At 46.0% G+C, this 24511-nt stretch overlaps 2 protein-coding genes and 1 long non-coding RNA gene across 3 annotated transcripts in view; 2 read left to right on the forward strand and 1 right to left on the reverse strand.

Moving 5' to 3' along the window:
• Window positions 1–4074: 4074 nt before the first annotated feature.
• Hebp2 (heme binding protein 2) lies at window positions 4075–10106 on the forward strand. The gene is made up of 4 exons (XM_005065843.4): window positions 4075–4476; window positions 4958–5093; window positions 5572–5752; window positions 9306–10106. Exons 1-4 carry the CDS (start codon window positions 4369–4371, stop codon window positions 9502–9504), a joined length of 624 nt encoding a protein of 207 aa, XP_005065900.1. The 5' UTR covers window positions 4075–4368; the 3' UTR covers window positions 9505–10106.
• A 7339-nt stretch (window positions 10107–17445) lies between these two features.
• The window catches only part of Nhsl1 (NHS like 1), a 61525-nt gene continuing 54459 nt past the window's right edge, over window positions 17446–24511 (reverse strand). The window contains 4 exon segments of the mRNA XM_040728438.1: window positions 17446–19372; window positions 22677–22806; window positions 23386–24331; window positions 24333–24510. Of these exon segments, the coding sequence (XP_040584372.1) occupies window positions 18646–19372; window positions 22677–22806; window positions 23386–24331; window positions 24333–24510 (1981 nt within the window). The 3' untranslated portion in view covers window positions 17446–18645.
• LOC106020776 overlaps window positions 23345–24511 on the forward strand; it is a 63333-nt gene continuing 62166 nt past the window's right edge. The window contains exon 1 of the long non-coding RNA XR_001196206.3: window positions 23345–23475. This is a non-coding gene — a long non-coding RNA (uncharacterized LOC106020776). The remainder of the gene's footprint in view (window positions 23476–24511) is intronic.

Here is a 24511-nt window from a genome sequence, read left to right on the forward strand (position 1 = left end):
GAGAATTGAACTTGGGTCCTCTAGAAGTGCATGCAGCCAGTGTTCTTAACCGCCGAGCCAACGCTCCAGCCCCTGTGGACACTACAGGGGCAACCTACATCTTCTCCAGAACCTCTAGGGTCTGTCTCAACCAAGACTTGAGGGTATCTGGAAGTGACTCACTGGAAGGGGCTGAAATTATCTGAATACTTGTTAGTGTCATTTGAATGTAACATAACCCGTATGTACTTGTGAGATTGATCACTTGATCTCCAGTCAATGGCATTATTCTGGGATATTGTAGAACCATCATGGGTTGGAAGTTGACTAGAGAAGCAGGCTGTGAAAGCACACGTGGGCCTGACTTTTTAGAGCCTGGTTCCACTTCCCATCTTCTGTTTCCTGACTGCAGACTGTGATGCCACAAACCACCCCACTTTCCTATTAGCACATCCTCTCCATCATGGTGGGCGGTAGCTCCATGAACCAAGAAGCTGTTTCTTGTCAGTAGTTTTTAAACAGCACCAATGAAAGTAACCAGTACAGAAAATGGGTACCAAGAGTGGAGCTAATACTGGGGTGAGCCTGGCAAGCCATTTGTGAGCCTTTAGGACTACTCTGCAGGAGGAATATAGGAGAGTTGGGAGTTGCTAGGAGACAGCAGAGGTCTGTATTCATGAACTTTCCAGTCTTTCCTGGACATGCACAGAGCAAGGACACCTCTGGATTGCCATTGTACACCCCGCCCCTCCCCCCTGAGGTCAGAGAGGCTGCTCTGCCTTCTTGTTACAGATCACACATTCCAACAATGACCTGGTCACAGTCCACTCACTTGTCATGGTTTCCTCCTCCATGCACTCTTAGCTGGGGAGTCTCTGTGTGCAATGGCCTCCAGGTACAATCACTGCCCACTGCCCCTCAGTGCAAGAGAAGGTTGTTAAGAAGCCTTGGGGAGAAATTACATGTGCCAGAGGAGCTTCCTTCAGGCATAAGGTAAAACGCTATCCGTCATGAGTCCACTGTTTATGAATCAACTGTGTTATGTGGTGTGTGTGTGTGTGTGTGTGTGTGTGTGTGTGTGTGTGTTTAGTCAGACATCTCTATATAACAAGTCCGGTACTGATTGGCTGACAAAAATGTTGTAGCCAAAAGCTCACAGGAACCTACTCTGTATTGCCCTAAGGTAAAGGTTCAGGATTCACTGATCTCGGTACTCATGGGGACTGTGTAAAACGTGACTACCACAGACATGAAGATTCAGCTACTCTGAATCACAGCAGATTTGTTGTAACACCTAGACAGCAGTGTGCAGCCTGAGGTCTTTGCAGAGTTCGGGCAGGGAAGAGCGAAGAAAGAAAGTAACTTAAACTACCCGGCCCGAACAATGGGCTATTTTCTAGCAATGAGTGAGGATAGAGGATTGATCCATGACCATAGCATGCGTAGACCTTGAAAACACTAGTTCTCTCAGTAAGTGAAAGCCAGTCAAGGGGGAATCACACACTGTGTGGTCTATTGATACAAAATGATCAGAAGAGGCAAATCTATAGATGTGGCATTCTGTGGCTGTGATAAAATACTATCCAAATGCGACTTGGAAAGAAAAGATCATTTGAGTCCCAGGGGTTGGGACGAGGGTATGGGTCAGAAGGGAGAGTGACTACTCATCTTCGAGGGCTTGCTTTTTGCAATGGTAGATTACTCTGGGATTAGATAGTGCTGCTGGGTTTCCAACTTAGTGAATATGCTAAGTGCCACTGAATTGAACACCACATTTTGTGGAATAGAAATTACATCTACAAAGTCAATTGTATACCCCCGAAATACAGTTTTCAAAGCCAGGTAACTGCGAGTATGTAGGGAAACTGAGCACCCACACTCTGCTGGTAAGAGTCTCAAATGGTTAAAGAACAGCTTGACTCACCACTTGACCCAGAAATTCCACCCAGGAGAAATGAAAAAACCTATGTCCACACGGAAACCTGTACACAGTTTGTCTTCTCTTCCCCCTTCCCCCCCCCCCCGTCTGACCTTCTCTGCACAAATGCTGATGGCAGCATTATTCATAATAGCCTGAAGCTGACACAATCCAAATAACTACCCATTGATAAATGAAGTGCTTATAAAAGGCATTATTTGAACATACAAAGCAGGGATGCTACAGCATGCCCTAACCCTGACAATATTTTAAACAGAGGAAATTTGTCACCTAGGAGTACACACCGCCATGGTTCTGCTCATATGAAGTGTCCGGGAGGTAGGTGTGGACACGGTGATTTTGGGAGACTCTTACACCATTCTAGTTCCTTGACATTTTCCAGAAAGGACCTAAACACAGAGTCACCTGCCAGGATGGGAGGTGCAGGGTGGATAGGCCCTCTGTTCTGCCTTGGTTTTAGACTTTTGGGTTTCCAATCAAACCATCCAAAGGTTAGGTGCAAGCTAGCACTTAGCAGATGTCTCTAGGAGTCAGGGGTCAGTGTCCTAGTTTGCTTTCTGATGCTGTGATAAAGTACCAGCCTAGGTGACTTGGGAAGGAAAGGGTTTATTTGGCTTACATTTCCATACCACAGTTGGTCACTGAGGGAAGTCAGCAATCTGGGGGCAGAAACCGAAGTAGAGACTTGGAAGAACACTGCATGTTCCCAGGCTCACCGTCAGTCAGTGGTCTCTCTACATAGCTGGCTGTGCTGGAGCTCACTTTGTAGACCAGGTGGGCCTCAAACTCAGAGATCTGCCTGTGTTTCTCCAGTGGAGTGTTCGAATTAATGCCATGCATGCCACCACTCCCAACCCCAGTTACCTTTTTTATATTTCCCAGAACTACTTGCCCAGGGGCGGCACCACCCACAGTGGGCTGGGCCCTCCCACACTAAGCATTAACCAGATAAAATGCCCCACAGACTTGCGTACAAGCCAATTTGATGCAGACATTTTCACAGCTGAAGTTCTCTCCTTCTTCCCAAGTGACCCTAGTTTATAGCAAATTGACAAAACTAACTAGCACAGGGGTTGAGGAAACACTAAAGGCTGAGGTGGGGTATTGATTTAAAAAAAAGTCCTAGCATTGTAATGGTTGCATAACTCCATAAATATGCTTAAAAAGCATTAAGCAGCACATTTTATTTTTATTGATCTTCTGTTTTTGAGGCATTCTCACAAGGTCAGAGTGGGGAGGGCAGTGACTTCAAACTTGGTGTGTAGTCAAGGCTCACTTAGAATTTCTGAGCTTCCTGCTTCCAAACCATAGAGCTGGGATCTCAGGGATGTACCATCGTGTCTGGCTCACTGACTAGTAGGGGTAAATTAATACATATGCATGTAATTCATGAGGGAGGAGGACCTCTGGAGTCTCTGACCCAAGAGCTGTGTCATTACTGGTTGCTGGGACATGGAGGGTCATTTCTCTTTAGGAGTGTGGGCATCGGTAGGTTCCCCGAGCCACAGAGGGTGACTTCCGCTCGAGTGCACAGAAATCGCACTAACTGAATTGGGTGGGCTATACAGATAATAAATAAAACGATTTGAAGTTGGGAGGGAGATGTAATGGGGAATCTTTGAGGGGGTTGAAGGGGAGGGCGGGAGGAGTGGCTATGATCAAGATATATTATACACAGGTATAAAACTTTCGAATAGATGAATTATGTATGAATTTATTTCAATAATCTTTTGGAAAAAAGTAAGAAACCCAAGCAAAATATCTAAATAGCGCCGTTGCGTGCTCTCGCCCCCCCAGTGATAATAAGATGTCTCAGGACTTCAAATCATTTCTGGAAAAGGTCAAGGAAGCAGATAGCCCAAGACTTCTCCCAAAGACTCTGGGTTTCCACTGACTTTCCACAATGAACAGCTCTGGAAACTGTTTGGAGACCCTGGCTGCCTTACATGTATAAATGCGGCAGTTTATCCCAGTTGGGACTCCAGAGTCTAACCCACAGCAGGGGTCAGAGTCACTAGTGCTGGCTCCTGCTAGTCTGAGCTCCGGCTGCTGTGGCGGGGAGGAGACTGGTTTTGCAGAGGAGATGGCAGTAGGGAGAGGCGCCCGGACCGGTTCCACAGAAACCAAGGGTGCAGTGGCTCAGGTCTCCGCCCACTGCTACCCACAGCCGAACTCTGAAAAATCTAGACGGCAGAGACTCTGCAGAGGAGCCGGGTGACGACAGACCAGCTGGCGGATCCTGGCCCACCTCCCTATCCCTGCCGAGGGGCGCGGCCAGGGCTGGTGCACGGGCGGGGCCCCTTCCCGGCTCAAACCCCGGATTGTCCTACCATCCCCAGCAGTCAGGGCTGCAAGGCAGTGCACCCGCGGGGCGGGGACTTGGGACAAGGTGACTAGTGCGCACAGACAGGGCGACCCAGTTGCGCACCCCTCCGGAGTTGTCATTGCCCATGGCCGAGGAGCCAGAACCAGAGCCAGACCTTGGGGCAGCCCAGGGCGGAGTGGAGCCTGCGGTGGAGATGCCGGACTGGAAGGCTCCGGAGGACACAGACCCCCAGGTAGGTGTCTTCCAGGGTCCAGGGTCCGCAAGGTTGCATCTGGGCTGCTTTACAGTGAGATCGAAGAGTCAATAAAGTCACATAAAAAGTAATATTTCAGTTCCTGCACAAACCAGGCAGGAGATGAGTTGTTTACCACCACCACCCCCACACTGCCCAGTTGAGAGCCATGTCTCCACTTCCTGTTTGGGGGGGCGGGGTAAGGAGGAACTGGTTGCAATGCAGACCCAGTACTTCTAATATAAAGGATGCTTGTTTCATTTAACATAGCCTTAGGGCAGTATCAGCTCCCCCATCCCATAGGAAGCTCTCCGGAGAGGCCCTTCTTGTCTTAAAGCCAATAACCTCAGGCTAGACCTTGGGGCCCCAGCAGTCCCTGGGTAGGTGGTCTCCTGGTAGACCAGGGATCAAGGCTACTGGTCTTTCTGACTCTCCCGATGTCCAGGAGTTGCTTCTGGAAGTTTTCTCTGTCCCATTTTAGCCTGGAAGTTATGAGATCAGACACTACGGACCAGCTAAGTGGGTCAGCACTTGTGTGGAGTCTATGGACTGGGATTCAGCCATCCAGACTGGCTTTACAAAACTGAATGGCTACATTCAAGGCAAAAATGAGAAAGGTAAAAGACCATTGAGTTTAAACTTACTGAAGGAATCTCGTTTGTAATAGATGAATAACCAGACTATTGAAATCCTAATGTTTCTACACACGATTGGCCCCCGAGAAACAGTGTAGCTTGAGGAAGGTGCTGCTGGGTCTACCTTTCAATTCTATTCGCCCCCAATTTTTGTTGGATGAAATGGGACTTACCGGTGGCAAATGTCTAATAATTTGTGAATGATAATCAGTGGTACCAAGTGACAGGAATTTGTGCAAGAGCACTAGCCACAAGTCATAACTGTGTGTGTGTGCGCGTGTGTGCGCGCGCGTGTGTGTGTGTGTGTGTGTGTGTGTGTGTGTGTGTGTGTAATTCTACAGGTTTCTTAGTCTAGAGTATTAGGAATAAAGCACATGGGGAACCTTGGCGGATTCCATGGCTTTAAAAATTCAAATTAGCTGTGAACACGCTAAAGGTGCTTTCACGTTTCATGCGGCAGAGATGAAAATGAGGAAGACGGCTCCGGTGACAAGCTACGTGGAGCCCGGCTCAAGTCCTTTCAGTGAGTCTACCATTACCATTTCCCTGTATGTCCCCTCTGAGCTGCAATCCGATCCACCCAGGCCCTCAGAGTCAGATGTCTTCATTGAAGACAGAGCTGGAATGACTGTGTTTGTGCGGTAAGTAGTAGATAATTCACAGCCCGGCTGACTTCAGCCTGTTTTACCTGTGTGCGTTCACCATTTAGCTCCTATGCAGGCTTTTTACCCTTCTGTAAGTGCAATCTAATGCACTCATGGTGTTTTCCCACTGGCTCACCTTTAAAATGTCAGTGAGGTCTATTGCAAGATGAAATCTATTTATTGAAAAGTCTCTTAAATACCTTCCACATATAAAATATAGCACAAACTATATCACACAGAGCACAGGGCCACCCTTTCCCATAACCCAGGTAGACCTGAACAATAATATCTTCAAAAATACAGTATATGATGTCAGCTTAGTGTTTGGGCTGACAAAACAAATACTATACACTCCGTAGCTTATAGGAAACAGAAATTTGTTTTTTGTAGTTCTTACTAAAAACTGGGTTCGAGTTCAAGGTACTGAGAGTTTTAGTGACTGGCGGGACCATTCCCTGGATATATGAGCACACTTGATCCTCTTTGTAAGGCTGATAATCCCTTTCATGAGGCTCACCCCATGACCTAATCACTTCAGAGGCTCTTAAAATCATCACAGGAGCTTTGTGTCTTTCTCATACAAAATGCATTCAGTCACATTCTATTAACCCCAGAAAATAGCCAGATTTTCCTTGTGGCCACCAGCTCACAAACAACAACATGGAGACTTACTATTAATTATGAAAGCTTGGCTTTAGCTTAGGTTTTTCCCCCAACTAAACTAGCTCTTATAACTTAAATTAACATTTCTATTAATCTATGTTCTGCCATGTGGCTTGGTTACCTTTCCTCTGTACTAAATGTCCGACTTCTTCAGTATGTCTGCTGGCATCTCTCCTGCATGCCTAGATTCATCCCGAGTACCTCTCTCTCTCTCTCTGGAAGTCCCACTTACTCTTTCCAGCCTAGCTATTAGCCATTCAGCTCTTTATTAAGTCAATCACAGTGGCACATCTTCATACAGTGTAAACAAATACTCGGCAACACCAGAATCTTAGCTCATTTCAGCACTGACTCAAAGACTCATTTAAATATCATCCAAATAAAATCTGGCTGAGACTCAAGGCATGATTCATCCTGAAGCAAATTCTCCCCAGCTGTGGGCCTGTAAAGTCAAACAATCTGTGGGCTTCCAGAGTACAACAATGTGACATACATGGGAGAGATAGCCTCATTCCAAATGGGAAAATAGTAATAGGACTCAATCAAGACCCAAATCTCAAGACTTTAATCTTTTTGACTCTAGGGTCTGTCCCCCAGGTCCATGGGACTGAAGGTTGAACATCCAAAGCTTTGCTGGAAAAAAAATTAGGCTCTTGATGCCCCACACAGACATATCTCATAATTTTGGGTGCCCCCACGTTCGGCAAAGTTGTCATAGTTTAGAGCAGTGATTTCTCAACCTGGGGATCGCAACCCTTTTGGGGATCATGTATTAGAAATCTTGCTTATCAGATGTTTGCATTACAATTCACAACCGTAGCAAAAATACATTTATGAATTAGTAACAAAATAATTTTGTGGTTGGGGATCACTACAACATGAGGAACTGTATTAAAGGGCCACAGCATTAGGAAGACTGAGAACCACTGTCTTAGCGTCACCTCTCTGTAGATTCTACCAGGTTACTCTTCCAATATGGTGTTCCATTAGGGATGACTGTGTAGTGGGGACTGTCTGTGGTGGCCCAGCCCTTGCTATTGCCCTCTGCCAGTGTGCCTCTAGGAATAGACAAACACTGTTAAACAGAATAAACATGGTCATTGATCTTCTTGAAGGATTGTGTTTTATCTGAATCTGCCAGACTGTTTTTTTTTTTGGTTTGGTTGGTTTTTGATTTGCATTGGTACATTTGTAAGGAAACTTCTACCAATGAAGCATATTAAAAATACTTTTTAGTTCTCATTTTTAAGTAAAAACCATTGTTCTAACTTTTACTCTCTTTCCCTTCCTATCCTTGTGGTGGCTCCATTCCTGTTAATCTGGCCTGTCTCTCAGCCCGTGTTGTTCATACCCAGATCTGGTCAGGTTCCTTTCTGCTTGGCATCATGCAGCATGATCCCAAAAGGTCATAGGTTAACATGCAAAGTTCTGGCTTCAGCTTTCCTTTTGGACCCCGTTTTATGCTTCCCTGTGACAGAGCTTTGTACTTCGCTGTTTCCATTTTTCTTATCCCCGCTTCCTTTGTCCAGGAAAACCATCCTTCATTCTAAGACCAGTTCAGAAGACCACCTATTAGCCTGGACTGAGTGACATCCTTAGTATTCCCAGAGCCCTTTGATCCTGTCTCTGTTAAAATACTTTCTCAGGATGTTTAGATAATGCTGGCAAAATGTTAATCTTTCATTGGACCATGAATGTGTAGACATACAAGTTATATTGTATTCATCTGTAACCCATTGTGTGCCCCAGAGGAGGAAAAAGGGGGAAGTAGTTAATTGAATGTCTGACTCCAGTCTGTTGGCATACTCTCGTAAGTCCCAGGTACTTGGGAGGCTGAGGCAGAAGTTAACTTAAACCTGAGAGTTCTGACCCAGCCTGAGAAATTAACACTCCATCTCAAAGTTTGAAGCAACAATAACAGAACAAAAGGAACACGATACAACAAAGTCCAGCTTGATGGCACATTCTATAATACTAGCATTGGGTTGGCTGAGTTGCAAAGATAATGAGCTTGAGGTTAGCCCTGGATACATAGTGTAATCAGATTTTTCTTTGGGCTGCCAGTTCACAAATAACCACACAGAGACTTATTATAAGTTAAGAAAGCTTGGTCTTAGCTTAGGCTTGTCCCACTAGCTCTTATAATGTAAATTAACCTGTTGTTATTAATCTATGTCTTATCATGTGGGTTTTTACTTTTCTTTCATCTTGCACCTCCCATGTTCTCTCCTTGTCTCCTGGTGTCTCCCCTGCTCCTCTGTCATCTCTTCCCCTTCCCCTCTCTCTCCCTGGAAGTCCCAACTATCTCTCCTGTCTAGCTGTTGGCTGCTCAGCTTTGTATTACACCAATCACAGAAAATATATCTTTACACAGTGTACAAATATCCCACAACAATGTATTGCCTCTAAGGGTTACCTGAGCTATATAGCAAGACTCCCTGATGCACAGTGACTTTTGAGGCAGCCTGCATTGTGTATGAGAGAGAAAGGGATGGGAGGGAGATAAGGAACTTGGAGTGTGGAAGAGGAGTGAGTGTCTGAGGGGCTTCTGTGTGGTTCTATAAATTGAAGCATCAGCTTGTTTCTGGGAAGTTGCACTCTGGTCCTATCCTGCAATCCTCAATGTACATTTTAATAATGTTCTGGAGTGACTTTTGTATATGTTAGCCCACACAAGAAGATGTGAGTTCCAAATGTGCCAATGGATGGGACTTGAGAGTTTTCCTGGGTCTCTTCTGAATGAACTTAAATCCTGGACATGGAAATCAATGGCTGCCTAGGAGCCATTTCACACAGCTTTCAGGGCCCCAGAGCCCGCTGTTCATCTTAGATTAGCGTTGGTACCTATAGTAGAACTATTCATGTGTAATCGCTTTCTCCTCCATAGGTCTTTTGACGGATTCTCCAGTGGCCAAAAGAATCAAGAACAGCTTTTGACGTTAGCAAACATTTTGAGGGAAGAAGGAAAAGTTTTCAATGAAAAGGTCTTTTATACTGCTGGCTATAGCAGTCCTTTTCAACTACTTGATAGAAACAACGAAGTGTGGTTGATTCAGAAAAATGAGCCCTCTAAAGAAAATGAGTAAGAAAATGAAGATGACTGCCAGGGGCAGAGCTTCTGTCGAATGCAGACATCAGCAGCACCACAAGTGAAGTATGTAGTGTCTTCATAGTGTAAATACCTGACATACCGGATACGTCTGTGACCCCAAAGAGGTCGCAACCCGCAGGCTGAGAGCCGCTATTCTAGGGTATCTTATACTAGATACCATCTTGAATCATGCTTATTTCCAGTGTGCCTTTTTGAGAAGCTTTATTTAGGTCTAGGTACCAAGACAAATCTGCAAACAGGTCATACGTGAGATGGCCTCTGCTTCTATGAGGATTAAGGGAAACACCATGCCATTTCCCTCTTATTCACACTATGACCATCAAGTTGCCTTCCTCTGCTTGGACCTATGACATTTGAACGCTCTACCTTCCATATAGTAGCAATAAATATGTTAAAGGTTTGTCCTACATAGAAGTAAAATTATGTCAGACACAAAAATAGTCTCTCACTGCTACCACTGTTACATTTTTCTGGTGAATCCATGTCCCCATCCAGCTACTGCTCCCTGCATAAAGAAATCTCTTACCAGAAAGTATTGACAAAATTTGGAGACAGAAAATAAACTGATGAAATGGTGACATGTCCTCTGCTATTTGACAGGTGTGCCTTCTGAAGAAATATATACCTAATTTCAGCATTCACTTGAATTTTTAAAGCATGCCACGTAGTCTTTCTAGAGGTTTCATGGAAACTCTTAGTCTTTCCAAGTGTGGGTTGGAAATCAAAGAGGTTGGAAAGCCTTGCCTCCTTGTTCTGTCAAGTCTTCTCGTTGGGAAGATCAACTCACATTCAAGTTCCTGGAAGTTGTCCCGAGAAGAGCTCTCACTCTAATGTGGGTTCCTGGGTTGATGGCTTTGAGAGCAGGGGCCAAGCAGGTTAGATTTCAGGAACATCCTGATGATTAAAATTGCTCACAAGTGACCTGGCTCCCACTTCTCATTGACTGTGTAAGCATGGGCCACACAGTCACTTCCTGAGAAATAATCATAGAGGATGCTAAGGGGCCAGGAGATTGGATGGGGCCAAGTGATGCATGAGGTGCCCCAACTTTAATGCCAGAAGGTGTCTTTGTAAAATTAAACTCTCTAGAACAGTGTTCTCAACCTTCCTAATGCTGCCATGTTGTGGTGACCCCCCCAGTATAAGATTCTTTTCATTGCTACTTCATAACTATAATTTTGCTACTTTCATGAATCATCGTAACTATTTTGGGAGACAGAGATTTGCCAAAGTGGTCCCAACCCACAGGTTGAGAAGCGATGCTCTAGACCACCATAGTTACACGCTTCTAGATACCTGATTCTGAGTGCTTCGCCTGAATCCTCACAGTTAAACTTCAGAATAAACCACATGTGAGCATCATTATTTTATACAAGGGGAAACTGAGGCACAGAGATCTTAGTTGCCCCAGACAAAACTGTAAGGGCAGAGGTTGTCCTGGTGTTCCTTTCCTTCCCTCACCAAGCCAACTGAGGTAATAGCTTACACAAAGAAACCCTTGAGACAGTCATTCTTGATACAAAGTAAGCTACATTTCTGGTTTTTAAATTACAGGAGATATAAAAATATTCAATCGTCAGTGTTATTTCCTTGAGTTGCATGTTGAATTTATTGATTTCTTACAAATCTATGCTTGCCAAAAAGAAAGCACTTTTATAGCGTGGATATATATGATCACTAGCTGGGGGATGCTTTTTGTCTCTCCTACTGATGAAAGTTCACAGTACTAACTTCTGTTAGGAGACAAATATTTCCAGTATTTAACATTAAGTCCTATATGAAACATTCATAATTTCTGTTTTAAATGGGAGGAACCTATTTATGATGACTAAAATGGAAAGATGTTAAAAAAATACCTGATTTTTGCCCCATTCAAGTTCAATGTATTCCATTTTCCCTTTCTCTTCCTCTAGAAGCTAACATCATTTCAAGTGTAAATTGGTAGATCCAGACAGAGTTTTTTCTCTCTGGCCAGCCTCTAGGCTATTTGGTGAATTCTAAGATGGTAAGGAACCTGGTCTCAAAAAACAAACAAACAAAAAGCCCAACAACAACAAAAACCAGACTGAACATCTCCTGATGAAAAAAATAGCCAAGGTGAAAGACACTTAAAGTGCTCAGCATCCTCAGCCATCAGGGAAATGCAAATCAAAACAACTCTGAGGTACTATCCTGCTCCTTTCAGAATGGCTAAAATAAAAAACACCAATGACAGATTATGCTGGAGAGATGTGGAGAAAGGGGAACACTCCTCCACTGCTGGTGGGAGTGCCAACTCGTACAGCCACTTTGGAAATCAGTATGGTGGTTCCTCAAGAAACTGGGACTCAGTCTACCACAAGATCCAGCAATTCCACTCTTGGCATATACCCAAAAGATGCGCATTCATACAACAAGGATATCTGTTCTAATATGTTCCTAGAAGCATTATTTGTAATAGCCAGACCTGGAAGCAACCTAGATGCCCCTCAACTGAAGAATGGATAAACAAAATGTGGTACATTTACACAATGGAGTACTACTCAGTGGGGTTAAAATAAAACCAATGGAATCTTGAAATTTGCAGGCAAATGGATGGAACTAGAAGAAATCATCCTGAGTGAGGTACCCAGTCACAGAAAGACAAGTATGGCATGTACTTACTCATATATGGATTTTAGACATAGAGCAAAGGATTATCAGCCTACAATTCGTACCGCTAGAGAAGCAAGGAAACAAAGAAGACTCTAAGAGAGACATACATGGTCCCCCAGAGAAGGGGAAAGGGCAAGGTCTCCTGAGCTAATTGGGAGCATTGGGGGGGGGGAGAGGGAGTGAGGAGAAAGAAGGAGAGAAGAGGAGGGGAGAGGAGGATATGATGGAGCAGGAAGATTGAGTCAGGGGAAGAATAGAGGAGACCAAAAAATGAGATACCACAATAGAGGGAGCCATTATAGGTTTAAAGAGAAACCTGGCACTAGGGAAATGTCCATATATCTACAAGGATGACCCCAAATAACAATCTAAGCAATAGTGGAAAGGCTACCTTAAATAACCTTCTCCAATAATGAGATTGATGACTACCTTATATGCCATCTTAGAGCCTTCATCCAATAGCTGATGGAAGCAGAAGCAGACACCCACAGCTAAACACTGAGCTGAACTCCTGGAATCTAGTTGCAGAAAGGGAGGGGTGATGAGCAAAGGGATCAAGACCAGGCTGGAGAAACCCACAGAAACAGCTGACCTGAACAAGAAGGAGCTCATGGACCCCAGACTGATAGCTGAGAAACCAGCATAGGACCAATCCAGAATGTGAGTGTCAGCTAGGAGGCCTGGGCAGTCTATGGGGCCTCTGGCAGTGGATCAGTATTTATCCCTAGTATACGAATGGACTTTGGGAGCCCATTCTACATAGAGGGATACTCTCTCAGCCTAGACACCTGGGGGAGGGCCTAGGTCCTGCTCCAAATGATATGACAGACTCTGAAGATCCCCCATGGAAAGCCTCAATCTCCCTGGGGAGCAAAAGAGGGTGGGGTAGGGTGGTCAGTGGGGAGACAGGGGAGGAGGGAAGGGAGAGGGATTGACATGTAACACAAGATTGTTTCTAATTTAAATTAAAAAAAGAAAAGATAGCCAAGATTGTTCCCTGGCCTCCAAATGTACGCACATATCCATGCATGCTCCCACACACATATGTGCCTGTTCACACAGAGGTGAACACAGACATACTTGAAATGAGCCTGTGAGACAAAAAACATGGAAGGTTGTGTGGCTGTCACACAGCATGGCCAGGGAAGGTCCTTCTGAGGAGAGCCCCAGGAGAGAGAATGATAGAAGCCAAGAGCCGAAGGGTACATCTTGGGTAGATGCGGTGATGGCCAAGGAAGAGGTCATGCTCAGTGACCACACAAAAATGCTGGACATGCTGCCTGCTGAGTGGGCCAGCCAAGCCCCTAGGGCACTGGCTCTATGGATAAAGAAAACTGCTGACCTTACACAGGGCTTTAGGATATCCAGAATCCAGGGATTAAAGGGCTTTCTAAAGCATGTATGGATTGAGTTGTAGCTGAGGAGGTACAGTTCCCAGAGTTGGGACCTGACTTAGAAGTGGGGTTGCTGATGTAAAGCTGGCAGTGATCCTACTCGTCACTGTGACACTTCCTTCCTGAGATTTGGCCAAGGGAGGGACTCAAAACAGGAGCACAAGTCAGACACCATGGAGGAGCATTGCTAAGTGGTCCACTGCCACTCCTGGTTGGCTCAATTACCATTCGTGTGCAGCCCAGGTTCACCTGCCCAGAGTTAGCATTGCTCAGGGTGGGCTGGGCCTTTCTGTGTCAACTCAACTGGCAACCAAGAAATGCCCTCGCAGGTCAATCTGATGAAGGCAATTTTTCAACTGAGGGTCCCTCTTGCCAGGTGTGTCAAGTTGACAACCAAGATTAGCCATCACACCCACTATACACAAGAGCCTACGCCCTATCCCCAGTGGCTTAAGAAATAAACAGATCAGAAGGACCACTTTTAAACTGTCAGGTGTGGTGCTTCGTCCTAGGAGTCCTACTGATGAGGAGGTGAATTCAAGGAGATTGCTGGGGCTTCGTCAGCCATCCTAGCCTACTTCACCAATTTCAGGCCAATGGGAGCCACTGCCTCCAAAGTTAAGGGGACAACACTGGAAGATTAGCTCCTGAGGTGGGCTTCTGGTTTCCACATGCATAAACACACACGAATATGCAGATGCACACAGAAAAATAAACGATTACAACTCCTTCACCCATACAGCCAAGCAGAAAACCCTGCAGGTCAAGTGTGAACTCGGATGGTGAAATTAACTACAAGACCAGCCAATGTCCAACCAGACCAGGTCTGTGATGCCTAGATAGATTCAAATGTCTGAAACACGGTGAGGACAGGCTGGCAGGACCCCGCCCCCCCCCTTTCTTAAAGAACAGGTCTCTAATCCAGGCTGGTCTTGAATTCCTTGTTTTCATTACTTTTCTGTTGCCGTGATAAAGCACCATGAGCAAAAGCAACTCACAGAAGTAGGGGTTCATCCGGGGGTGGGTGGGGCAGGAAGTTGAGAGTTCATATCTTCAAAAAGCAGGGAGCAGAGTGAACTGCAAGCATCTGTAAGAGGCTTTGGCCCCTCGAAGCCTGCCTCCAGTGACATACCTCTTCCAGCAAGACTCGAACCCTCCCCAAACAGCACCACTAACCGGGGACCTAAATCACTATATCGAACAGGACCTTGACTTTCTAATCGTCTTACCTCCGCCTTCCACGTGCAGAGATGTCAGGCCTGACCACTGTTGTAGGAAGCTATCCTCTGAGCCAAATGGCTGCCATCTTCAGGCATCCAACGCGGCCTGCTTACCAGATATCGTAACTACTGGGCTTGTCGAACTGTCGATGTTCCCTCTTGGAAGGAAGGGATGGGAAGGGTCATTACCCTCACCTGACTAGCCAGCACTCCCAGTTATATCCAATTCTGCCCTAATTGCTTGCTGCAGGAGTCTCTGGGAGGGGCTACAACTTGTGGGTGGGGAAAGACGAGGGGCGGGGCTTCCCTGGGGAAGGGAAGTCATCAACCCAGCAAGGTGTACACTTTCCAGGATGGATACTGTAAGGTGACCCATGCTCCTACCTGTAAGTAAGCCTAAAAAACTCATTGACTCTGCTGGGTAAATGTTGGTGAAATCATACCCCAGTTTGTTACTGGGACCTCGGGAGGAGGAGTAGACATTGTTTGTCGTTTCCCAAGGGAAGACATCTTAGCAAGAGCTAACGCACCTAGTTTATGTGGTACTAAGGCTCAGATCTAAGCCTGGCGCACGTTAAGCAAAGATTCTAGCCCCACCCACACAATTTTGACTCCCTAGAAGATTGTGAACATCTTGAGCCTGCAGGAGGACCACTTTCAGTTATTAAAATAGAGAACTACCCATCCTCTGCCCTAAAATAAGGAAAGGCAGTGTGAAATTCTTTTCTCCATAGAGCAACAGGTGCTGCCCAAAATCTCCTCTTGGCTTCCAGGATTTTAACCACATTTAAATTTCTATCACAACCTGCTAAGGCCATGCTGGCTCTGATTTAGGAATAAATGGCTATGTGCCAAAGATGCCTGGTCACCATGAAGAAAGTAGCTCACCAAGTGATTTACAGACTCTGGAACCGGAAGGAGCTTGTGTCACCACTAAGCCAGAATAGGAGTAAGGTATGCTAAGGTAAGGCCCCCAAGTGAATGTTGTCATAGTAGAGAAGCTATATGACATAGTTGAAAAGTGTCTTCGGAAGTGACAGATGTAAAGGAATTAGCCACCTGAGTTTGGTAGATCCTGTGGTACCAGAGGTATCTTTGGTAACGAAAACAACACATGGGGCTGGAGAGATGGCTCTGCGGTTAAAAGAGCTGGCTGCTCTTCCAGGGTTCCTGAGTTCAAATTCCAGCAAACACATGGTAGCTCATAACCATCTATAGTGGGATCTCATGCCCTCTTCTGGTGAACAGTTGTACAAGCAGCTAGAGTGCTCCTATACATAACCTTTAAAAACTATACAAAGGCAAGAAAACAACACAACAGACCACTTGCAGTGTGTAGTGAGTGTGGAATCAGACGGGAGGAAGGTGGCTCTGCTGGTGAGTGCTTGATACACAAGCATGAGGGTCCAGATTCAGAGCCCTGGCACCCATGTAGGGCCCTGTGCTCTGTAATCCCAGGACTGGGGACATAGAAACAAGCAGATCCCTGGTGCTCACTGGCCAGACAGCCTTGCCCAATCAAGTTCCAGGTTCAAAGAGAGACCCTGTCTCAAAAAATAAGATGGAGAGCAACAGAAGACGTTCAACATCAAACCTTTGGCCTCCACATCCATGCAGATCATGCAGATCTGGCTAGGTGGCTCTCTCTCTCTCTCTCTCTCTCTCTCTCTCTCTCTCTCTCTCTCTCTCAGAACTGTGTGCATGTTCCTGGGGTCCTAAAAGCAAGTGGTGCTAACAATAAGACTGAATTAATAGCTTCTGGAATACAATGGGATACTGGAGGAGACAGAAACATGGGACTGTAAATGGTATCATGCCCCCAACTGTTGTTACTTGGATCCTATAAGAATTGCTGCATTATAAAGTTGGCAGAGCAAGCAACACCCATCATAAGATGCAAGTGATGGATCCTCACTGGTACAAACATTTATTTGCACACGGGCTGAGGAAAACATTGATGCACAAACAATGAGAGCTATCTAGCATGTCATCTGATTCCCAGGATACTAGCTACAGGGTATCACCTGTGGCTGGAGATAATGCAGACACTGCATTATCTTTCCTTGTCATTATAATTCCTCAAATGAACTGTTACAAAATGTCTAGTAGTCCCTATTGCAGATGTTTTTTGATCTATAGTTAGTTGACTTCCTGGATACAGAACTTATGGATCCGGAGAGCGTGTGTGTGTGTGTGTGTGTGTGTGTGTGTGTGTGTGTGTGTGTGTGTGTGTGTGTGTGTGTTCGTTCTTGCCCCAACATGAAAGGGTTCACGTACATTCCTTTTTTTTTTTTTAGGTAGGCAAAACCCAACATGACCTTTCTAAGATTTACAAGAAATGATCTGTGTGCCCCAAGTAATTGAAAATTAACCCAAAGGATTAAAAAAATCTCTGTGGCCATGTGTCAAGCTGTCATTTGGTGTCAATGGCAAACCACAGCAACTTTAGAAGCTCCGTGTAACCACTGGGAGAAAAAGGAGGAGCGTAGCTTATTTTGGGCACAGGCAACCTGGAATGAAGCAAGGGGCACAAGGTGTCACAGTAAAATAAATACTTTGCACACTCTCACCCCAATTCTAAAGCATGTTGGAATTCTGCTGGGAAGAACCTGGAAGGGGACTCAGCAACTCAACTCATAAACAAATACAAAGACCACACAAATCAAATGGTGCAAAACAATCTTTTTAATCTAAAAACTCATTTCCCAGGGCTAATTAATAGCCAAGCCCTACCAATTTTATCAGTTTCTTCCACTAACAAGAGTCAGCATTTTCTCCAAAGTGAGAGATCCTATATAATAGAATTTTGGTAACTCTTCTAAGTTAGGACATGATGCTGCAAGCAGTTCAGGGGGGCAGGGGAGATAGCTGTATTATTTTTCTTTGGTATAACCAAAAGGAGACCCAAAAGTTAGCAAATGTCGACATTGCAAGCGACAAGCTGTCACATGGAAGTTTAAGCTCTGGTTTGAAAACAAAAGAGCTCTTTTGAAAGGAAAAGTCTCACCCACCCACCATCTACACAGTGCACGTTTTCCGATTCAATTCTGAAAATATTTTATTTAATAAGCAGGAAACAAGCCCAACAGCATCACTCCCCCCCTCCTCTCACGAGACCCTGCTCTTCTTGCCTCTCTTCCCTCACTCACTCCAGTACACCACCACTTCAGCTACTATAGCATCATCACCTCTGCCGGACAAGGGCTTGGCTGCAACTCAAGGGAATTCATGTTTAAAAATAAAAAATCCACCCATGCTTCCGACATCAGGTTAGAAGCGTGAGCAGTAGGCACAGGACATAGACTCAACACTTCCAGTCGGGGTATTTTTACAAAAGAAGGAGGAAGCAGCAGCAGCAGAGCCCCTCCGCCACAAAGTACCTGAACCAATGAGTTGCTTAGCCATTTCCCGGTCTCTTCAGGTTTCCATGTTGTGTCTTGAGCTATAGCACATGCGCACACGGCCATGTTCACGGTTAGAATCCGCCTCGCTGCCTCTTAGCTTACTGAACTTACTCACTCCCATAACCCATAATGCATTGAAAGCAGTTACCACCATGGTCCTGAAGTCTATCTACCTTGACTTCCATTTCTGTACACAATGTTAGTGTGTGTATGTGTCAGAATGAAGTGTCCAGAATGCACACATATACACACACCTGGCATTTTTGGGAAAAACCAACAAACAAAAATCTTCCCCAGGAAGCACTTTCAGAAGTTGAAGCTTCTACTTGCTTTTAAGCCACATGGCGAGTGAGTCCTAAGTGACCGGCAAGGTTGAGACCTCCCCAACACCGATGCTGAGTGGGGTCCCCACAAGCCAGGAAAAGGCCACATAGACTTCCGAGTGATGCACTTCCCTCCACCCTCACTCAAGAGAGGCAGGTTCTGACCCTAACTCTTCACTACCCGCACAGTGCTCCAAGAGACCTCTGCCCTCTGCCCTTCCCATCCCATCCACAGAAGTGGGCTCCTCCCTACACGGCAGGCTGTCTGGGTCCACCTTCTTCCCCTCTAGCCTGTCCAGAGAGCACCCCCTGGCAGCATCCAGGGCCCTGTGCGTTTTGTTGTCCGCTGGCTCCACAGGCTCTCCCTCTCCCTCGGAGATGACAGTCATCGGGCTGCTCTGGATGCGGTTCCGCATGCTGTACCTGCTGCTGGCCGCAGAGGGTGGCGTCCGGCTACGGCTGTACCGTGGGCCTGAAAAGGACAGACTCCGAGGCATCAGGCCTTCGTTCTTGGCCCACTCCTCCTGGGCCCTCCTGTTCTTGTTGGGGGAGCAGCTGGACGGGCTGTCCGGGACGTCTGGTGAAGGCTCCGACCTGGATCTCTGGAATCGAGGGTCCGTGGACTTGAGCATCTCTGCTGCCGACATGCGAGCACTGGTGTCCGAGCGACTGCCTTTCTTTAGCAGTAGAGCTTTGAAGTTGTCACTGCTGGTAGCACTCTTTTTCATGCTTCTCTGAATGGACCCTACTTGCTTTGGAGAGGCCAGGCTAGGTGCAGCACCCGTGGGTGTCACTGGCGGGGAGGGAGAGTGATTTCGGGTGTGATCGTCTTCTGAGTCTTTGCGGCCAAGGACTTTTCTTTTAGATCTAAATTAAAAACAAAGTTGAGATAAACGTCAGTCCTCAGCCACCCCTGCTGCAATCACCTGCCATCTTCCTGTCACCTTACTGAACAGACAGACAGACAGACACACACACACACACACACACACACATACACACACACACACATCAAACATTCAAGATGAGCCCAAGAGCTTCTCTGATATTATTTACTATCGAAGTCAGGGCACCAGAAGTCCCTTGCCCCCCATAGCAGCAGAATGTGCCTAAAGTACCTTCATTTAACAGTTCTGCCCAATGGAAGGGCAATGAATGAAAGAACAGTTTCAAATTTATGGAGCTGGAATAGAACTTAGAAGGAGTCTCATCTAGTTGTGTATTAAAAAGGGAATCTAGACAATGACCCCCCCACAAACACAGACGTACTCAGCACAACTTGGTCTTGATGCACCTTCTTGCCATGCAATCATTTATACTGATTACCTCCAGAGCAACTCTGTCTTCCCAGTCTTCCAGACACTAACCGGTGCTATTATGTTTTGATTTGCTTTTAAATAGAGTGTGCTAAGGCACAAAATGTCACAACCATACTCTCTGGAATTTAGAGCCTTTAATTGTAGATATTGAACTAAAAGAGATGGCAAGGTTTACAAAAACAAAACAAAAACAAAAACAAAAAACCCGGTTGTTTCTCAGGGAGCAGCTGCCTCCAACAAAATGAGTTAAATTTAAATTTCTGATGTCTCTGCATATCCTCTCTCTCTGTCTGTCTCTCTGTGTGTGTGTGTGTGTGTGTGTGTGTGTGTGTGTGTGTGTGTGCGCGTGCGTGCATTTCTAAAGATGATGGCTCTAGCAGGCAATTAAATAGTTAACACTGGCTTAAAGTCTAATTGCTTCAATAAATATAAAAATTTCACACCTCAACTGCTGTTCTACACTTTCCATCTGGCTTTAAATCTGAAGGGAGTTAATTTGCATGATAACACTTGAAAGTTGTGCTTCAACTTGGATAGTCTTTATGTGACATTATGAATTTAGGTGCTGAAGGTTGTGAACGTAACATTCTAAGAGTCCCAGGTTTCAGATGGACTTTGATTACATCTGCTAATTTGGTATTAATGCTGACAACAGAAATTAGCATATAACTGATTTCTGTCTTTTCGATCCACTCCTAAGCTTGGCCTGTAATTCTCCCATGTGTGCAGGGAATGTTACAAACTGGCTGATTTCTATATTTGTAATAGATGGCACTGTCCCTGTAGCAGAAACCACATTCTCCAGTGCCTTCTGAAGGCTGCCAAGATAAAATATAGAAGAGACCTCTGGAATATTTTTAGGAAAAAAATCTTCAGTGATTTGGCTCCACAACAGTTGGATTTCCTTGAGACCAAGTATTTAGTACACACAGCAACTTGGCAACACACATCCCTGTGGCTTGTGATTATAAATACAGATTCCTGTATATTTAGAAACTCAGTACATTCCAACCTAAATGAAAGACATTAGGTCTCAGAAGAATTTCCTAACAGTTAAATTCCAATTGGTTTCATTTAATTCAGAAAATACTTATTATGTGTCCAACATGGCCATAGTTAGAAACATCTGCGTAAACCTCTACAAGCATCACTTAATTTGCTTTCCAGAGATGCATTTCTCATTTCCCAGTTTTGAGAAAGAACCGGGTAGCTAGCTCCCTTTTTATTTCTAATGATATCAAAGAAACCAAAGAAGCAACAGAAAAGGGGCTGGTCTTTAGGGTCTGTTAGACCAATACGACAGTTGGGAGACAGGAACTAAACGAAGACAAGATGCGCATAATTCTTTGTCAACTCAACTTGGTCAGTTCATTTCCCCACATTAGATGATTCTGTGTTGCACAGCGTTCTAGTGAAGGGAGGAACTTTCTTCCACCCATCCGGGAGCTGTACTGGCACGGGTTATCTATACAGAGAATCAAATGATTCTATGGGGTACTTGGTCTCAGAAGGAAATAAGGGGCCATCACTCAGGTCAAAACGAAGTCTTGACAGCATAGAAATATTCACAGGAGTTATCAGAATACCTGGTAGTAAGGAAACCTAAGCAGCAAGAACATTTCTTTATACAGCGTTAAAATGTTTGTACATATCTGAATCTTATCGTTTTCTACTGTGATGCCACTGTGGAGAGACTCGGTTGTACACAGCCAAGCAATGTAATAAACAAGGCTGCAGTGTGCAATCAGTTACTCTCAAGGGTAATCATCTAAACACAGGTAACAAATAAGTTCCTTTGAAAAACCTACTGACTGTACTTCTTTAAAAAGCCAGCAGGTGGTGCTAGGGGTATACGGTAACAAAGTCCTTTTTTTTTTTTTTTTGCTCCTGCAAAAGAACCATTAGAGACGTTGGAGTGCTCAACCCTGTCTCAGGACCAGCAAAGCTCTGAGATGTGGAAGAAGCAAGTGGAAAGGCTGTTAGATCTAGATGTGGTGGACGTCTTTAAGGAAATAGCATTTTCCAGACACAAGGCGACAGACCTACAAATGAACTCACAGTCTATATAAAAAAGCTAGACAAAGTCCCAGCACAAAAGAGGGAAGCTGGGCACAAAGTCACACCCCTCATCAAGAAGCTATTCACAAGTGATAGCTTCTTCCAGAGGAAAAGTCACACTGGGTATATCAACAACCACACTCCAGGGCAGCTCCAGGGTAGCTAGCTGGTCGACACAAATTGGACTCCATGGTTTCTAGTGGCTTTGAAAGAAAAAGAATTTTTTTGAGAGAGAGAGACAGACAGGAGGGGTGAGAGGGGGATTTGAAGAGGCTGGGGCAGATTTGGGAGTAATTGGAGGACAAAAAGAAAATAAAACATATACTCTTGATGAAACATTGAAAGAGCAAAAAAAAAAGCAGTATAAAATTACGGGTTTTCTAAAAAACAAACAAAATGATAAAAAAAATCAACTAAAGCATTCTTAGTAAGATGGCTCTGTAGGGCTAGTCTATGTATCCTAAGTCCACAGAAGGCAGCCTTCCTCACCCTAGGGCAGGATCCAAATCTTGTAAACACTGGGTCACATGACTGACACACTAGGTGTCTTGCCAGCCACAGCTGTGTCAATGAGGAGGTACCACACTTTGTCCTCAATGTCATCATGGAAATCAATGGAACAAAGTAAATCAGAAATCAGACTTAGAGAGAAATTAAAGTATAAGAAAGATTTTAAAATGAGTAAAGTTGAAGAAGCCATGCCTGGTTGACAGAAGACACCTCAAGATGACAGAGGTGCGCCCAAAGAAGAAATTAGAACGCATACTAAAGTATCACAAAGGAGCTTGGGGTACCTGTGAATGGCTGCAAACAGGTCCTCTGTGGTCATGGGTCTAGTGGGGGTCATGACGTCATCACACCCATCTTCCTTAGAGAAGTCCCGGGAGTCTGAGGAAGAAGCTGCATTGGGTTCCAGCAGCCCAGCTAGAGAGAAGAAAAACAGGCAAACACGAGATGCTGTGAGTGACTAGCACTTCAGTCCTTGGCCCTGCCCTGCTCTGAAACATTCCTGACAAAGTGAGAGCCACGGGGAAGCGGGTGGGTCTGCAGGATGAGTCTTTACAGAGAGACGGAGATACAACACCGATAGTCGGGGCTCAGTGTTTCCTGCTACAGACTTGGGACGAAGTTGCTCTTAAATGTTGTTAGCACATTTCTTTGTAGCTCTTCTGAAAGGAGATTACCCCTGCTGCTGAATATCCAGCCTGCTGCGCTGGCACGGGCACGCATACACACCACACACACACACACACACACACACACACACACACACACACACACACACACACACACACACACCTTTTCCCTCTCTTCTCTTGGATCCAGAGTTTTTAAAATTTTCACGAAGCAGCTTGGGTAATGAGGTGTCAGAAGCCCACACGCTGCCGGCCCTCGCCTAAGTCTGGGCTGCTTCGCCTGCCTGCTTGCGTGGAGTGTTCGGCAGCCCTGTTTGGCTCAGCTCCAGAGCATCAGAGGAGTACAAGCGAGAGCAGCCAGGCTTACCTTCCCTGCCCTGTTGAGACAGGCAGCTCTCCGCATTGCCCTCACCATCCACGCTGCTCTCGGCTGACTCTTCTTCCTGTGTGGGGCCCGGTGAGTCACTGGGCTGGACCATGGGGGCATTGGTCTCCAGGCAGCCAGGGGACAAGGACCCTGCAGCTCCTCTTCCCAGAACCGGACTGCCTGGGGTGGGGGCCGTAGCATGAGAACCAGCTCGGGATGCTGGGCTGGGTTTCTCCTCTTGGCTGTGTACAGCCTCCTCCTCTGCCCTGGAAGGGCTGGGCACGCCTGGGAATGCTTCGCTCCCGTTCTCTGTGGGCTCCGCTGTGAAATCTCTCTGCGGAGGTGGTACCACCAGGAACAGTTTGGGCTTCTTGGAGATGGGGGGTGGCTTCCTGCTGGGTGAAGAGTCTGGGAGCAGAGTGGTCCTGAGGCTGGGCCCCGGACACGGAGCTCCATCACTGCGGCTCAGAAGGCCGCCAGGCTCGGCTGCACTGTCATGGTCACCCTGACTCTGGCTCTTGGCAGGCGAGCTCGTCACAGAGGCAGGCTGGCTTTCACTCTCCATTTCATTTATGCTATTTCGGGATTTGAGGAGAGCAGATGGCTTTAAGTGATACTGTGGAGCAGTCGGAGTTCGTTGTTCCTGAGCTGATGGTTCAGAAAACAGGGCTGCCTCGGCGCCTGAGTTCTTTTTCACTGGTCTCAACTGTACCATCTGCAATGCCTCCGTGGTGATCAGGGGCATGGGGGGTCGGCAACCCTCCTCCTTGTTGGCAGGCTGCCTGAGGGCCTCCCTGGAGGACTCGGACTGCCTAGAGGTTTTGAAAAAAGGCCTGTTGTCTTTCATGAAGTTGGGGTCCAGGGGAGGAGCTGGAGGGGGTTCTAATGGAGGTGCTGGCAAGGGAGGTGAGGGTCCAGGAAGGGAGGGGCTAAGAGCTGTGGGGGGGAGGAGAAAGGCACCTGTCACTGGGGGAGCAGAAGGAAACAAGGGCTTCTGGTGGTGGCGGGGGAAACACGGGAGAGGGAGGCAGGGGAGAGCCCTCGCAGCAATCTGCTGGAGGAGGAGGTGGTGGGAGAGAGGAGGACCTGTCTGCCAGACACGGGGGAGGCAGAGGGGGGGAGGGGA

This window comes from Mesocricetus auratus, unplaced genomic scaffold (assembly GCF_017639785.1).
Source record: "Mesocricetus auratus isolate SY011 unplaced genomic scaffold, BCM_Maur_2.0 Super-Scaffold_100018, whole genome shotgun sequence".
Classification (NCBI taxonomy): domain Eukaryota; kingdom Metazoa; phylum Chordata; class Mammalia; order Rodentia; family Cricetidae; genus Mesocricetus; species Mesocricetus auratus.